An 18,829-nucleotide genomic window follows, 5' to 3' on the forward strand; every position below is an offset into this window, starting at 1 on the left:
TACATGCACACACGCAGACACACACATGGATGCACACACACACACGCACGCGTACACACGCACACACACTTTATCTCTCACACATTGAGGAATGCTTTTACACTGTCACCCGAAATACATGGACACAGTCCACATTCCAATCTTCAACAGGAGTGTGTGTGTGTGTGTGCGTGCGTGTGCGTGTGTGTTTGTGTGTTTGCGTGTGGGTGCGACGGGTTTACTCAGGTCAGCCACTAACAGTGGAATACAAATCTGTCATGGATGACACACTTTCTCATCTTGCTCTCCATTGCTCTCAAACTCTTCCTGCCCTTCGCTTGACCCTCCTGTTTCTCTCTCTCACTCGCATTCATTTCTATTTTTCGCATTTCCTCTCTCTTTCTGTCCATCTCCTTACCTCAATCTTTCTAAAATCCACAGGCTTGAGTTTGGCGACTGAAATTCCTCTGCTCGGTCTCTTCCATTTTCTATATGCTGCCTATTTTACTGCTCTCCATTCAGTCATTCAATCTGATCCTCAAACTAACCAGTTTTACGAACCACAAAATGATCTACAGCTAGATGCTTTTCACTCCTTCTGGAGCCACTGCTCTGATGAAGATGTAAATTACATACATGCTAAATTTACACGGTATCATTATTCATTTTAACTAACCCTGATTGAAATAATTTGAAGATCTCCGGTCAACTGTTAACAAGCGACGTAATCTATTCCAATGTGGTGTATGCATGCCTCTATGTTTAATCGAACCAACTGTTGTACAGATGTGTGACATGTATATTCATGAAAACATCCATCCGACCATCCATCCATTTTCTATACCGCTTGTCCCCACAGGGGTCATGGGCGTGCTGGAGCCTATCCCAGCAGTCATCGGTCAGTAGGCGGCGGACATCATGAACCGGTTGCCAGCCAATCGCAGGGCACACAGAGACGAACAACCATCCACACACGCACCTACAGGCAATTTGGAGTGCTCAATTTGCCTACCAAGTATGTTTTTGGGATGTGGGAGGAAACCGGAGTGCCCGGCGAAAACCCACGCGGGCACGGGGAGAGCATGCAAACTCCACGCAGGGAGGGCCGGAATTGGAATCGAATGCTCACCCTCCTAACTGTGAGGCGGATGTGCTACACCGTGCCGCCACCGAGCCGCCCTTCATGAAAACATGTGATGGAGGTATGATTGTTTTTACATTAAAGCAGCAACTTGATAAAAACAAGTCACAAGTAGTTGAAGACAAGCGCTCATAGTTACTAAATGATAAAGAGGAACATGACTGAAGTATTCACTGATGGGTATGAGGGCACTGGGATAATAAAATTATAATTTCTGGATCACGGCATGAACAATGTCAATCATTTAGTCCTTTCTCTTACTTTGCTTCAATTTAGCACCTGCTCTCATTCGTGTCTTTCTCTTGCAGAATACATTCTCTTAAGCCTGGTTCAGATTTCACATTGGATCCAGACCAGGGTTTAAATAAAACTGTACTGCAGAAGGGTCAAGAGCAGGATGGGGAGATTGTAAAGGAGAGAGGAGTGTAGCTCCTATATGAATATATTAACTTGCACTTGAAATAAGAATATTTCTCTCTCGCTCCCTCTCTTGCTCCCTGTCCCTTTCTCTCTCTTGCTTGCTTCTATTTTTGGCCCATCTGCAACATCCACTTAACTCATCAGTAAATGATAATTACAAAAATGGCATTGGCCATTAGAACACAGGTTATAAGTTACTACATAATTTAGTCTCCAAGGGCTGATATACAGTCAGACTATCATTTACACTCAAATTTCCATCTATGGCCAATTGAGAGTAAAAAAAAGGGATGGGACGAGACACAAATCCCATGAGAGGAGATGTCTCAGGAAATTGAGTCCACGAGATGAAACGAGAATTTTGCAAAATTTAGAATCTAAAACGATGCCTAATCAAATTTGATCAGTTTCTAAAATGTTTTCTTTTGATAGAGCACACTGCAATTTAGCTTTAAAGTGGAAATGTGAATAGAAACAGCAGTCACTTTTGATTCAGGCTCATTTGTCATAATAACAGCTGCAGTTGAGATCTTTGCTCTAACTGATTCAACTTTCGTTTTTAATAATAATAATAATAATTCATTCAATTTATATAGCGCTTTTCAATAACCCAAAGTCGCTTTTACATGGAATAAAAAAAAAAAAAAAAAGTGCTAATTCTCAAATGGAGCTTCAATAACAGTTCTTTCTCCTTACTGAATATTTGAACAAAAAACTCTTTTTAAAGTAATACTTTTCCAGTACTTCTTCAATAACAGTTTGCAGATGAAATACTCCCTCTTACTGAATAACTAAATAAGATATAAAATGTGCTACACATTAAACAAATAATGGCCTCCAGAATCATACTCTTTAATGGCACAATAAGTGATAAAGTGGGACATTTTTGTTTGCATAGAGCCGCAGTTTTGAGTGGATCCAGGATTCTCACTAGCTCTTCAACAACAGCAATGTCACTGTAATCCAAAGTGTCAAGGTTTTGTTGTTGCAAAGGGTCATAGATGCTCCAGCGCGCGATAACATCCACAATTAGTTTGCGCGCATTTGTGCATTTCGATGTCAAACTTTATTGTAACGTTGTTGAGCTTCGGAGAAAAAAATAATAATATGCGCCTAACATGTAAAAGCAAACTTGATATTAATATTTAAGGACCCTAACTGTGGGAGAAAGCCAGGGTAGTACATTTGAACACTGTTGTACTTATTCTTCAGACCAGTATACATATCATAACTGACTCGATTCCTGAAAGTCTTGTATTGAGTTCAGACTGAGTCTGACATTTCTATCAAGACTTATCTGATCAGCTATATGGGCTTAGTGGCGGATTTCTTCTTTCTGTACTATTCAGTGGGCGTGTGAATTGTGTTGTGCACCAGTAGAGGGCAGTCTTAATAATTACGCACCCTATAAGACCACACTCTTATCTTGCAGCTGTGACTTGTTAGTTTGGATTTTGTGGGCACACAGATTTTCTATCGTCCAAGCACCGTGCAGTTAATATATTTTTGTGCCGAGTAATTTTCTGTTGGAATTTGGATGAAATAAAGGACGACTCAACGTATCGCTTGTATGGACGTAATTCACTCACACGTGGATTCACTCAAAACTCAGCTAATGGGACTCTACACCAGCCCTGATCTGCTATTTTTCAATTTGAATAACATGATCATATGGAGAAGCACTTGGTAAAGCAACAAATACAGTACCTTCAATTCATGTGTTACTGATTCCCTGCAACTTGTATAGTGTAGTGATTTAATGTTTCAGACGGCATTATGATGAGGCCTCACCATGCATGTTTGTCGCAAAATGCTAAATTTGCTCATATTTCTTTAAATCTTGTTTTTTGTGAAGACACAAGGATTTATTTTTATTCTCACACATTGAGAATTATTTTACAAGGTGTCTCTGAATAGTTGAGTCAGCGTTAAATACAAGAACAAAAAGATGAAAAATAGTCGCGTGGGAATAAATAAAGCACAATGAAACTGACACAGACGCATAAATGTCACCTGCAACTCAATCACGCAGTGCAATGATGGATATCAGCTTTGGTCTCAGAATATATTTATCTGCATATCAAGTACAACTGTAAATCAGTTTAACATGGAAATAGTGCATGTTTACTTGTAAAATATCACATTAAAGGTGCAATAAAACTGGTCTTACAACAATTCGCATACGTACGTAGTTATGAGTCTATTATACAGTTAAATGCAGAAAAAATGAACACATTATGGAGACTTCATTTTTAATTACCATTCAAGAAACGTGTCTCACCGCAGTACATTGCTCTCAGAGCTCGATGTGTTTTTTCCGGCAGTCTGCACATGCTGCAATATGTCTGTGACAGCACTATTGTGCCACTTCTGTCATAATTTGATGAAACACCATACAGTTTAGTTACTCTGCATAGTAGATGAGCACTAATGTGAACATGCACACACTTTTTAGCGAGGCACTGTACTGTCTGTCTCAACGACATTTTTTTATCTGCATTTATGAGCAGAAAAAAAAACATGTAACACACAAACATTAAACACATTATCCTGGTTATGGAGCGGGGTGGACAGAAACAGGCACTCGCCAATGTAAACCTAAAAAAATCCGGAAATTAAGATGCTGAAATCATGGAACTCATTAATCTCAATTAGAAAATATAAAACACTAACCAGAAAACTATTACTGACTGAACTTTTTATTTAATCATTACAGGGGTTTCTTTCCCCTGCATTTTTCAGGGTGTAGGTGAGTCTCTGTATCCCCTGCCTCCCCTGAGCACTCGTCTTAGTGTCTTCGGTGCAGTGAAGCTGCATGTAAATTATCATACCTTGTAGCTTAGCTCACTACATTTTTCAAAAAACGTTGCTGGACTTCTTTTTAGGATATTTTATTAAGTTTTATTTAGGAATGTGAGTGTGAGTAGTTGTCTGTCTGTGCTTCCCTGAATAAGCGGTTTGGAAAATAAATGAATGAATGGTATCAATAAAGACTATGCAGGAAATAAAATATCTGAGGAAGTTAACTCATAGCTGTCTGTGTTTGCATGGACATGCAGGTCTGTGTGTCTGTCTGTCTCAAGAGTCACTCAAAGGATCAAGTGGCCTGCAGTTGTCAAGGGTAACAAGGTGGTATGCTGACATTCACACAAACACACAGAAACTGATTTCTCATGGGACCGCTGATTGGGCACTGCTGGGATGCTCGTTTCCCGTGGCGATAAGAACCAAGCGATAACAACAACCATCTGACCCTTCTAATGTTTCCTTGTGTGTGTGTGTGTGCGTGTGCGTGTGTGTGTGTGCATGTGTGTGTGTGTGTGCGTGTGCTTGTGTGTGTGTGTGTGAATGTGTGTGTGCGCTTGTGTCTCTGCGTGCGTGTGTGCGCATGTGTGCGGTTGTGTGTGTGTGTGAATGTGTGTGTGCGCTTGTGTCTCTGCGTGCGTGTGTGCGGTTGTGTGCGGTTGTGTGTGTGTGTGCATGCGTGTGTGTGTGTGTGTGTGTGTGTGTGCCTGCGTGTGAACGCGCTTGTATGTTGCCATCTGTGCTGTTGGCTCAAGGGAATAGCAACAAACTGAACAGTAAAGAAAGAAAGAAAGAAAGAAAGAAAGAAAGAAAGAAAGAAAGAAAGAAAGAAAGAAAGAAAGAAAGAAAGAAAGAGCCTAATTTAAGACTATAAGATATGTGTTTGCATGTATGTGATTTGTATAAGATGAAATCTTCACAATCTAAGATCATTTTAAAAGAATAACTGAACCTGAATAAAATCTACAAAATAAACTAATGTTAACTAAAGCAGAGTTTCATTTTTAATTGATAGGGTTTTATTTTTGCATTTTTCTGTGCAGACCTTATTGTAGAAAAATATGGGACCCTCTCAGATACAGTAGAAAAGCAAAGCTCTGAACTCTATTTTGGGGAGTATGACTGCAGTTTGCTTTTTACCAAGTACAACGATTACTCAGTGGTAGATGGATATCCTTTAACAGCAGGTAGCCATTGAGTGCATACTTAGATAAAAATGAGAGCTCAATGTTTTACCTCTACAGTGCATTAATCTATTTTTAATTATGTCTGTGTGATAAAGGGTCTCTTTGATAAAGGGTCTCTTTGTTAACTGATTGAGGCACAGTGGGGTAGAAACATGCAATAAGGTGTTTTGGACATGGAGATGACTGATGATGAAAATACAGCTATCATAGCAGACATGGGCAATTTACTAAATTTTCCGGTTCGTCCTTCGTCCGCAACTTCCCGTCATCGTCAATCCGTCCTTATTCACAATATATTTGTCTATCCATTTGCACGCTGCATTTCAAAAGCACTTTTGTCATCACTTCCCTGTGTCAGTGAATCGTAATCCCCCCCACAAGAAGGAGAAATAAAATGCTAGCCGCAATCATTTACACAAGAAGGCAGCAAAACTCACGAGCAGTTCTGGTGGCTATGTCATCTATTGTTGCTTAAGAAATGCAGAAAGGAGTTCAAAAATACACTTCCATCCATCCTTTTTGTGAACTTTCTGGTCCATCGCCCTTCGGCCGCAACACAGGCGTCTGTCTGTCTGACTGACTGTCTGTCAGTGACGGACGGATGGACCATTCTGTCACTAGGACGGAATGCCCACCTGTGTATCTTAGTATGTTAAAAAAATCCTACCTGGCTCTCGGAGCAACAGTTGAGCCATGGCCTGTGAGCTGCCGGCGATATTCTCTGCAATGCACTGATAAAATCCTTCATCTGACTTGACCAAACCAAGAATCTGCAGGTTACTGCCATCCTAAAATACAACAAACAGACAAGAAGTTACGAACCGAAAACGGACAATGAGAACATTTGTGATTGAATCATTCATTTGTGTTATTGTATGGTAGGGAATTATGGACTTTCAATGGTAACCAGTGAACTACAGTAATCCCTCGTTTATCACGGATAATTGGTTCCAAAACCATCCGCGATAAGTGAAATCCGCGAAGTACGGTCACCGATAAGAAGTACTGGGCAGGCTAACGAGTTAGCGGAAATATGCTAATTTGGGATCGTGCTAACACGCGAAAACAGACTTCTAAAGGAATGTAAACGAACATTTGGAGCAATACTATATTGTCCTAAACGTTAGACACATGTTTCTTCAATTTAGACGTTTTATTTTGACTTTTAAATGTTTTTTTAATTTGGAAAGAAATCCGCGATGTAGTGAAGCCGCAATAAACGAAACGCGAAGTAGCGAGGGATCACTGTAATAACAGTTTCACCTACAGTACATCAACTACAGGGCCCTCCCATTAATCCCGTTTTCATATAGTATGTAGAATATGTTTTAAAAATATAATGCAATCGAATGGCACACATTTTTTCTGTGCTCCTTTGGGCTCACCACTAGTTGGAAATAGTCACTGGGGATAACCTCCTCGCCATTCTTCATCCAGCGTATGGTCGGTGGTGGGTTTCCTGTCACGGCACACTCCAACTCAATGTCAGTGGATTCATAGGCGTAAGTGTTGGTTGGATAGTTGAGGAATTGAGGTGGAACTGCACAAATAAACAACCAAACAAACATAAGTAACAAAAGAATACTCCTGAATTCCCTGCTTACTCTTTGTAGCATGTAAGAATAAACGTATCATTTTGTATATAAGTTGCTGAATTTGGTTTGCTATTTAGATCAGACTTATGCCTCATATGAACATGTCAGTTCATTCCACGCAATGACTTTGAAACTCACTGACAGTTTTTGAGTGTGTAATTGAAAATATCTGTCAATCTCCCACTGCTTTCAGTTAATAAGATTATTTTTGGTTTTGAGTTGAATTAACATTCGGACAGGTCATGGAGGGTCACTCATCTGCTTTAGCTATTACAAAAAATGTAAATACTAAAGTCTCAAAAAATACAAAATGCAGTAGTGGCATGGCAAATAGTGGCCTGATTTAATTGCATTTCTCAGAGGCATGGTCATCACATTGCTGTTCAACAACATCCATCAGAATTCTACACCATACACCATGTTCCAATTCTTTCAAGTACAGTTCATTTCTATTTAATGTAAAGTCCACTAAAATATATTTGCATTTAATCTTTAAGAACCTTTCGTTTTTAAACGTTTTCGGTCTTGTAAAGCGTGTTAGGCAGTAAAATGTGACGGCATGATCTCAGGTCAACGTTTAACTGAACAGACAAATCCTGGAGAATGAGGTGTTTCATGAGACAGAAACTATGTCTTGAGATGAGAAAGAAGCCCTGAAAGAATTTAATAAATAAATAAATAATACACGAGAATGCAGGGAGAATGAAAAAGTAGTCAATCCAAAACAACAGAGCAAATGAGAGGCAGAAAGAATGAAAAGAGCACTGGTAAGATGAGTTAGAGATGTAAAAATAAATTCTTAAAACAAGAGAAAATAGTGTAATCAGATCATGAACATGCAGAAATGATGGAAAGTGGAACTATTAGATGGGTCGTATGTGTTTCCCATCAATACATCATTATCTAGAGGTGTAACTTTATCACTGCAGTAATGCTCTAATTAAGGGATAATGATTTCCTTTAAACACAAGGCTGCTGCAGCTTCACAACAGCAACAATGACACACAGAGACACAACAACTCTCACTGAAACACATATCCAGGAATTAGCCTAAGACATGAAAACAACATCCTCCGTCTCTCTTTTTTTGGGGGGGTGACGAGAAACTTACCCAAGAACACTCAAATTAATAAAAGTATCAGCTCAAAAAAGAAATGTATATTTAGGAAATACATCTTTAATTCCAGTATGAATTGTCCATTCCGGTGTGGAATCGACTACTATCCAACCCGTTTTTAGGTGTCGTAGGACTGCACCTAAAAACAGGTTTAATTTTCCTATTTATGAGAGATAACATTGACAGAAATACAATCAATTCTTGATTTACATTGTCAACCAAATCTTGTCATAAATTGCTGTTTTTGTAGTCATTCCTTTTTTTAAAGTTATTTTTTAGGTGAGTCCTGAGCAGAGTGGATTCTCTGGTGAGGGCTACACGTCTCGAGCCTGGGAAGTCCCAAAAGACAGACTAGGATATTGTTTTAGGAGTGATCTGGGATTGGGTTCTTTTGTGTGTGTTTGACATGTGGCTGATACTCTTTGTACAAATAATTATTTAGTTTTTTATCTTAAGTAGTATTTTGTGGCCATTGGTTTTGTTGTGTAATGGGTTAGGAAATAACCACCTGCTCCTCCCTGATTGGTGGCCCTTGTCCCTGACTTAACTGACCAATCGATGCAAGGGATAGTGGCCTGATTGGTAATTGGTTTCAGAACCTGCACTGATTAACCACAATAGTTTAAAATGGACTCTGTGCTTTCAGTGGCTTGCTGATTATTGTGTGTCAGTCTCTACACGTCATGTGTTTGCACGATTGCTTTTCAAGTTTAGTAGCCATGGTGAAATGAAGCATCATGAACCACTGAGGCTTTCTAGCCAATTTGTTTGTTTCTTTGAAAAGTAACAGAAGAATACTCCTGAATTCTCAGCTTACTCTTTGTAGCATTGAAGAACAAACGTATCATTTGGTATGTAAGTTGCTGAATTTGGTTTTCTATTTAGATCAGACTTATGCCTCATATGAACATGTCAGTTCATTCCACGCAATGACTTTGAAACTCACTGACAGTTTTTGAGTGTTTAATTGAAAATATCTGTCGATCTCCCACCGCTTTCAGTTAACAAAATTATTCTTGGTTTTGAGTTGAATTAACATTAGGACAGGTCATGGAGGGCCACTCATCTACTTTAGCTATTACAAAAAATTACTAAAGTCTCAAAAAATACAAAATGCAGTAGTGGCATGGCAAATAGTGGCCTGGTTTAATTACATTTCTCTGAGGCAGGGTCATCACATTGCTGTTCAACAACATCCATTCCTTTCTAGCCAATTTGTTTGTTTCTTTGAAAAGCTTCCAAGTTTTCAGTATGTCTCTTCCACTGCAAATGCTCTATGGGATAAACATGAGTATGGACCTTGTGCAATCTGCTCTTTCAATGGCCATACCTATTAAGGCATATGTCCGTAAAATAGAGCATTATATTTAGATAACCGTAGTTGTTCTGGGCACACAATGCAATTATAGTGGATGTTATTTATAAGCGGATTTTCACTATTCCCTGTCAGGCCCAGTCCGTATCTCCTGTGAGTAGCGGGCGTCCAAAACATCATCTGATTGATGGTGCACATTTGGCATGAATTCTGTGTTGGTCATTGTAGAAGCTTAATCAAGGAAAAGTAAGACTGACTTCAATGACTGCCATTAAGGTACACTATTTTTATTTGAAATATTTAAAACTCCTTAAAATGTAGGTTGAATTTGTATTTATTTATACATTCCCAGCTGTAGTCAAAATGATAAATTACCAGATTGTAATCCTGAGACCACAGAAGCATTTTTAGTTGGGGGAAAAATGAAAAAAAAAAGACCCTGCAGGTTTAACATTGATTACCTGGCCATCAGAGGAGACATGTTTACAAAAGTCTTTTTTAGTGGCCCTTTGTGTTTCAAATGACAACAGGCAAGACACATTAATATGGTTCTGCTTCCTGAGGGAAACAGCTGAGGGGAGCTATTCACATGCTAATATGAAAATTTAACAACCAGCTGACCTCCAACACAGGCAACAATCCAGAGTCTGGCTTGTCTGGACAATGGAGACACACACACACTGTCACCTGGATACTGTGCTACTGATCATACAATGAGCAGCAAGCGATTAAGAAAAAGAAATGTACACATACGTAAGCACATGCACACATTATAGATAGCTTAGTATCAATGATGCTGCCTCTATCTGCACCAACTTCACACTCAGCATTCAAATGGAAATGAGCTCTATCATTTATTTCAATGAGCATCTGCACGTGTGTGTCTGTCTTTGTGTGGAATGATAAAATCCAGGGAGAATTTACTGGAGGACACTCAGGCACCATTCAGTTAAACCCTTACTTCTCCCCATGTGAACATAAACTCGTTAGCAGCCTCTTTATATCTGCACTTATCCATCAATTGCCAATCTTTAAGTGCATCGGCAAAACATAATTGCACACCTTAGAATTTGTGATGTCTAAGTAACTAATGACCTGAAAAACAATTATCATACAAGAATAGAATAGAGTTGAACTTGTTTTCAAATGCCATGGCGCTAGTTGATTGAAGGCTGTGATATTTCGCAACAAAAACAACCAAGAGCTTGACCTTAGAACAGCACGTACTGTCGCATTACCATTTGTCAATAGTTTTGGGTTAAATCAAACAATAAAACCTGAGAATTATTATCCAATATATGAAAAATATGTCGATATACATCCAATATGAAAAGAAAGCCCAAAACAAAAGGATTAAACAGCACATAGTCATTCATCCCGAGTCACTAATTTCAGTTGCTTTTGTCTGGCTGTAAAAATAGCACTCGGTATTTTTTCCTGAGAATGTGAAAAGTACAGGTAATTATACGCGTGTGAGTGTGAGATTTTCCTCTTTACTGTGATTAAACTTCATAAAACCATTATTGTGTTTCATTGTATTTTAGTATTTTGAGTCCGAGTATATGGAGCCCTTAAGGCATATGTGTCAGACACAGCTCACATATAGTGTAGCTTGGTATACAATTGGAAATCATTTCATAAAGGGCTTAAAATGTATTCAGCAAGTAAAAAGACGCCATATATACATATATACTGATGGAAAGATTTTGTATTATGATCAGAATACTTAATTAATCATGAAGGAATCGGTATCACTTACATGATTGCATTTGATTTGATGTGCATTTGTTTTGCGATTATGTAATATTTTGATTTGGTCTTACTTTCATTGTATTATTGTGATATTATTTTTACACTTTAAAGGTGAATACTTTGATGTTGATGTACCATGATATATTGATATTGTAGTTTTGAGATACTTTTATGAAAAGAATATGTTGCTTGTTTTGGTAGAAATGTAATCAATGGGATGATTGGAAACATCGGTTATTGTGAACTAGGAAATGGACTACCTTAGGAAAATTACCCAAACTGAATCAAATATCTATGGTAGGAATGTGTCCACAGTCAGTCTTTTCAGAGGGAGAACTGGGTGTGGCTATTTAAGAATTTTCCGCTTGGCGGCTTTGCACGTATTCTGAGCAATGTATTGCGCTCTGACTTCTTGTGATATCAATGTTGAACTTTGGAACATAAAAAAAAACTAAAATCCAAAACACAGCCGACCAGAGGATGAAGTGGTTTGAGAGCATTGCTTCAGCACGGGGTTCCTTTCTACGCGGCAGATCCCCAATTTTACCAATGTCCAGTAGAAGCTGTCCCAGAAAGGGAATCCTGGGCCTTCGTATCTTATCATGCGCTAGTTGAAATGTGAAGACGCTAAACATCTACCAACTAGCAGGGCAACAATGTCCAATTAGAATTGACGGTTTCTGCATTGGCTTCCTGTGGGCTCCAGGCCCAAGATCACAGCATTTGAAGTAGATCTTTGATGGAATGAATCTAAAACTTGAGCTCCAGAACCACCACACGAGTTCGCTGCCCATTATTAGTCATTACCAGGAGCCCAAGTGGCTTCAGGGGATGAAGGACCCAAGAGGGCTGAGGATGCATTCAGTCATCTCCCGACATTCCTTTAATTAAGGCTGTCGCATTGGCTGGCAGAGAAACAATTTCCACCTTGCATTGTCATGCTATTGAGTGAAAGCTTTCTACTACAGAATTGGATTATTCATACTAACGAGTAACTCCTGATGTAGTGGTTCACTTGCATGAACGCTAACGAGATGGTTCTGTACTCCCACCGAGAGATAGCAAAGCAAATCATGCAACTGGCAAATGTGGATTATCGGCCTGAATTAGCATGCAATATATTTCATTTTTACACTTCAAACAGATGCAAAAAGAGCATTTTAAGCTGTTAGAAATGTTGGGATAACACCACAAGCCCAAAACGAAACCCTAAAGTGACCAAAAGTGTAAGCGTAACTGGAAGACAAAAAATGGTAAACTCCGATAATTTTAGGGAAGCCAGCAACCGCATAAAAAAAGCCATGTTTTTATTTATTTATTTCAAATATGTAATAGGGTAGCTTGCAGTTGTGGAAAAAAAATAGATACCGTATTGGCCCAAATATAAGATGATGTTTTTTCCATTGAAATAAGACTGAAAAAGTGGGGGTCGTCTTACATTCGGGGTCTAGACATTATACCCATTCACAACGCTAGATGGCGCCAGATATCTTTAAAGCGAATGCTGAACTTAACTCCCCAGGTCACGAAGAAGAAAAATTAAAATAGCGGTAGCAGTTTGCATTATTTTATTGCACTGTTTTTCCGTATTCAGATTTGTTTCAAGGCTACCGTTAGTTAGACTTCACTTTGATGGTTAATGCAGTTATTGCGATTTTGTTGTTTTATCACAGTAGATTGGTTAATTTACATTTCAAAAACCAGAAGCCATTCATTTACAAATGTGATTGCACTTTAGTTTACATATTTAAATGTTCGGATATTAAGATGTGATAGACAGTTTTTGCATGATTTGAATGAGGCAAAATAACGTGCTTTTTCTCTCGAATATATTTTTATAATCATTTGTTTCAGATGTACTGTAATTATTTTCTGTATAAAAATTAAATTTGGTGTTCAAAAAGTATTTTTTCAAAATTGAGTCTTGAAAAGGAGGGGGTCGTCTTATAATCAGGGTTGTCTTATATTCGGGTCAATACGGTACTTTCATCTATGTAAAAATTGTCTATACGACCAGATAATTTAATATTAAAATGATGTAAAGTCCTTCGTCTTTGACCCGATCTTATGCTTGGAATTTTATTTGAATTATCATTTTAAACTCACCGTGACTTGACAAGAATAGAGAATGTTGAGACAGAATGCGTGACTAAAGGGTATTGTCCGATCAATTGCAGCACAGCAACACACACAAGGGCATACACTCGTGTCCTTGGTTTCCTTGGCTGGATTATTGACATTCAGTTCGAAACAAAAACGAAATTAGGGTAACAAGGAAACACTCCATAATGAATAAGACATGCAGCAGCCACGGCTAAGAACTGATTTATCGTTCACATTCTTACAGTGCATGCAAACTCCACACAGGAAGGCTGGAACCAGAATTAAACCCAGCACCTCTGAGATGTGTGGCGAACGTGCTAATCAGTGTTCCTCCGCGGCGCCACTGTATTTTTTAATAATGTAAATAACGATAATAATACTTACATGCATTTGGTACAGGAACTCATTCTGCTTAATTAGGCTTATTCCGTTACATAGCAGCAGGATTAGACTGTGAATGTTTGTTATGGGTAATAAACTCTGAAGCTCATGCTGTTTGACAGCCCAGTGTAGTTTTGTTCCTGCTGAGAGACACAACTGGGATGGGACACCTGAGGCCAGACATAACTGTCTGTCTCAGCCATAGCTGTCTGTCAGGAGGAAGAGCTAAAGCTTGCAGGGGACAAAGCCATTGCAGACAAACAACTGAAAGGAAAACGGAAAGAAGCTTACAAATGTGACATCACTAAGAAACACGAAATCAAACCGGGCAGCAAGAGTTCAATAAGTGGTCAGTAGCCAGCAACAATGAGGGAAAAATAAACCTGTGCACGGCCACAAATGAACTGGAACTGATCCCAGCTGACTTTGAGCAAAAGGCGCATTTCACACTGGACTGGTCATCAGTCAATTACAGCGCAAGAAGCCATGAATAACCAACCACTTCAAATAACCGAACCAGTTTTTAATAATTAGGAGCATTTTAGGCAAGACTTTTTTTGGCGGGGCATATCAGTGCTTGTTGTGTGTGCCTGTGAATAAAAACCTGATTACAACGGCGACAGTTTGTTAACTTTTGCCTTTGCACTTTCCGTCCATTTTGCTTGGCACGAGACCATTTCCACTATTAAAGCAATTTTAGCCATTCAATCTCTAATCTAACGTCACACAACATGGCAGACTGTAAAGTGGGAAGGAATAAAACTCTGAACCTCCTGCATGCTACCTGGTATTGATTGATTGTAGTTAAGGTTCAACCTTTACATACAGCACTTTGTTGCTGTTGCACAGCTACATTTGTTAACGTGTTCTATTTATAAAGTTAGCTTGATTTGAGTTCACTAGGCACAGTGAGAACATGCAAAGTCCACACAGGAAGGCAGAAATTGAACCCTGCATCTCTGACCTGGGAGGCGGATGTGCTCTACCATGCCATCTTATAAGAGAACAAACATTTATTACTTTATTTACTAATTTCAAATGTGCAACTCAGGCACTAGTCAAAATCTGTAACGGCTGATGTCTACCCTCAGGAAAAAAAAAAGCCCCAAATATGAGAGGATTACAAATGCTAGACAACAAGAGAGCAGGCAGTAAGAGGAACGAAAACCGAAGGATTCATTCCAAATATCCCTAAAATCTGCCACTCTAAGAGAGACAGATGGTAAATATGAACAGATGTCTGTAACTGATGAGCACACATTTGTTCTGTCTCGGACAAGCTGGGCAAGATGTCTTTCCACAAGGTCACGTTCAACGTGCTAAGTCCGTTTTGATCCGGGGTTTTTTTAAACCGCAACAGAGCAGGATAGTAGCTATAACCAATGATATAAATCAGATTGAACCACAATGAAAAGTCATGTAAAATCCCTTTTCCCCTCTGTGACTTGATTGCGTTCAAATCCTGGATTACAAAGTTTAAGACACAAAGGGACTCGTCAGGTTGATTTGATTCATCAACTGGCTGGACTGGGCAGCCACATTAAAAAACTGCAGTTGGGCAGAATGAATTGAGGAGGGGCACGACTCTCAACACACTGAGATGGATTAAACAGTCTGAACACACAAGACCAAAGAGGCATTAATCCGTACACATACAAACTCTTGATGACATTGAGGGGGAGGGTTAAAAAACAGAGTTCTGTCAAACAACAATAGTGAACAGACTGCTTCACAAGCAAAACTAAACACTGTTGACAGAGCAAAAGCGAGACAGTGAGGGGACTGTTCATGCAGATGTGAATTTTACTGTGGAAACTAAAACAAGGTACCAATTTTAGGTACCAAGGAAAAAAAACAATGCAATCCTTGTTTTGAATGTGAGTCTGAATGCAACATCTGTGATGCAATTAAAGTAATTGCTACAATGTGCTGATATCGGCAAATTAGGGCTTATTTCATACGTTCTTTAAATGTCTTATTGTCCAGCATTTAGCTACGCTTTGTGCACCCAAATAGTGAGTTTCCTTGCTCTGTGGGTAGGAACCAGGAACACTATTAACTCTAGCAAAAGATGTGAGTCAGAATTAAAATTTGAAAATGAAAGTAGGTGATGTTTGACAATATGGCACAACAGATGATGAAGTAAAATATCTGACAGAATTTTTTAGTTTATTCCACCTGATGGTTTGCCTGATGCATTTTTTGGCGGACAGAAATCCTCCTCTCTGATTACTGTAGAGGTCTCCTTCCCTGCAGGAGTTCTGTGACACTGCCCCCTTTTTCTTTCATGTCTCCTCATCTGCGCTAATGTTTCTGGGTAGTGGCGGCACGCCGGCCAGCCTCACAGCAGGAGGGGTTGCCATCTATCTGAATGTTTTCTAAATACAAAGTAAGTCACAGTGGCTGTAATATTGCAGAAGAAGTATCTTATAGTCGTTTTCACACTTGTATCACTGTAAATTAGTTAGCCAGAGGCATAACATGGGAGTTGGAACATGAAAGTGTACATTTGCTCAGCAGTTGTGGTCTTACCCATTTAAAATACTTGTGTGGTGAAATCAGCACGCCATCGTAATTTAATTTATTTTATTTTATTTAATACATTACTGTAAGAGGTGGAGTCACATAGACAGACTCCCAGTGGTGCTCTAGCGCTTATGCTTTTGCGTTGAGAAAATTCTGATGAGGAAATCCCCATTTGCACGAAGCCCATTTTTCCTTTATTCATCAATATTAAAAGAAAATCCCCACATAACCCTTCTGTCATCGATAACTTTAAAGTCTTTTGATAAGCATATGTGATCTGCAATATATTGGAAATTCTTGATTTATATGGGATAAAACCATTGAGACACAACATCCCATTCACGAGGTGGCTGCCTTGCCCCTCCCCCAACCTCATCTTGGCTCTCAGATGATAAATTACACAGATAGCAGGTGAAATGTTTCCAGCTGGTCATGGCAGAGCTAAATCTTACACAGATTTTCAAAAACAACCAATTGTATGCCGAGTAAAACTGTTGCATACATTTACTAAATGTAGCCCATTTATGATCAAAGATCAGTTGTGGAAATGTTATGTGGAGTTGGTGGGTCATTATTGTCAAGGCCATGGAGGTGATATTGAACACTGAAGTCCAGAAAGAAATTGTTTTAATATTAGAAAGAAAATTAACAAAGATATTGTTACATCATTAGGGTTACATCATCCCCTGCTGCTATCTATACATATATATATGTATTTGTAGATAAATGCAATATTTACATATGATTTGATACACAACATACGTATTGATTCACAAGCAAATGTTTTCAGTGAAATAAATCTTTATTTACAAAGCGCTTCCACAAATGCATGTTCTTTTAAATGTGAAAAATACTGAATACAGAATATACTGTTATCTGCCCATTATTTTTCCTAACTTTTAAAAGTATGCTGTCATGAATATGTCGCTCACATCCATAATAATCAAAAGCAATATGTTATCGTCACATCTGTGGTTAACTACTGTGTATTGTGGCCTGAAATGAAACTGAGTGTGGCAGCAACTTTTAGGATTTTTCAGAGCAGCATATCAAGATGACATTTTATTTCATGGAATGCGACATTTACCCAACACCTAAACATATTATTAGCAATGATATTTTACATGAATAGATGAGAGCTAATTTTGCAAAACATACATTACATTCCTTACACCATTTTACTGGTTTCATGCAACATGTAGGATGAGGATTATATGATAGTTATAAATTTAAGAGAAACGGGCGGTGACATGAGTAATAGTACCTGTGCTAGTTCTGTTTGCCTTTTTCTGGGTTCATTAGATTTCTAATAGGAACTAGCTAATGAGCCGGGTCGCTCTCATTATTATAGGACATAACGTACATCCATTATCCTTATCATCTAATCATGGTCACTGCCTTGTGGAGTGAGCATACAAATATTATCACTAAGCTACGGCGAACCATCAGTCTTTAACGGCCGCCACTTGAGAGAAAAACAATTTCATATGATGCATGCCACAGGACTGCTTTCTTGGATGACATTGAAAAAAAAACGTATGCCATGAAAAAATAACAAGTCTTCAATAATTTCACAATTGGAAAACTGAAATCTTTCTCATCTCATAACATTTGAACTGAATATATAGTGCATTTTAATACCAATAGAATAAATAGGGCTCTATATTCATAGAGTGTAGACCAGACCTAAGACCAAGTCAGAACAAGTCTAATATGTGGCGTAGATGGTATAACATGATTTTGGTTGATTTGAAATTTGGTGAATTTTTCCGCAAAGGGAGATGTTGCAGCTCAACTAGAAAAATGCACTTTGCCTACACCAATGTCATGTACAGACCCCAGCGAGCCTATTTCTTCTTCTGTATTATCAGCACTGTGTGCACTACAACCGCCCTGATTTTACTGGAAATTGGGGGGACTCGTAAAAATTGGCTTGGACACGGGCTCCATTCAATCCCACAATGGCACTCAACCACACAATCGCCCCCTTATGCCCAATTCTACCTGTGTAACGTCTAGGAAAATACAAAAATACAAAAAGAAAGAAAATTCGACTCATGCACACAGACTGTGCTTTGTGCGAGACGACCGGGGCAAAATATGCCCTACATATGATAGATATAGACCAGGGGTGGGCAAGCTTTTTGACTGGCGGGCCGAATTTGGCACTAAATTTAGACCGGGGGGCCGAACCAGGAGCAGATGGATGTAGTGTTTGTGTGAAGTAATGTAAAGGTCATTGCATAAAAGGTTTGTACTTTTAGTAGGTAGTAAAGCATGGATATTCAAAAAAAGCTTTTTGAAAACAAATGCATTTATTAACAGCATTAAAAAATAAAATTCACCAAAAAACTACTATCAGTGATTCTCATTATATACGACACTGTTATTATGAATAATAGTTTCCATCACTTCAGCGCCTGCAGGTCAGATTTATGAAATATGTTTATCTAATGAGGCGAAATCACAACAAACGGCAAACATTCTGACCAAATACATCATCTTGAA

General features: G+C 38.7%; 1 protein-coding gene across 5 annotated transcripts in view; it reads right to left on the reverse strand.

The window, feature by feature from the left end:
- dcc (DCC netrin 1 receptor) overlaps positions 1-18,829 on the reverse strand; it is a 219,279-nt gene that overhangs the window by 109,895 nt on the left and 90,555 nt on the right. For all 5 annotated transcript variants that reach the window (XM_037266286.1, XM_037266285.1, XM_037266284.1 and 2 more), the window contains exons 6-7: positions 6,918-7,072; positions 6,200-6,320 (exon numbers count right to left, since the gene is read on the reverse strand). In XM_037266286.1, the coding sequence (XP_037122181.1) occupies positions 6,200-6,320; positions 6,918-7,072 (276 nt within the window). The remainder of the gene's footprint in view (positions 1-6,199; positions 6,321-6,917; positions 7,073-18,829) is intronic.

Source organism: Syngnathus acus, chromosome 12 (assembly GCF_901709675.1).
Source record: "Syngnathus acus chromosome 12, fSynAcu1.2, whole genome shotgun sequence".
Classification (NCBI taxonomy): domain Eukaryota; kingdom Metazoa; phylum Chordata; class Actinopteri; order Syngnathiformes; family Syngnathidae; genus Syngnathus; species Syngnathus acus.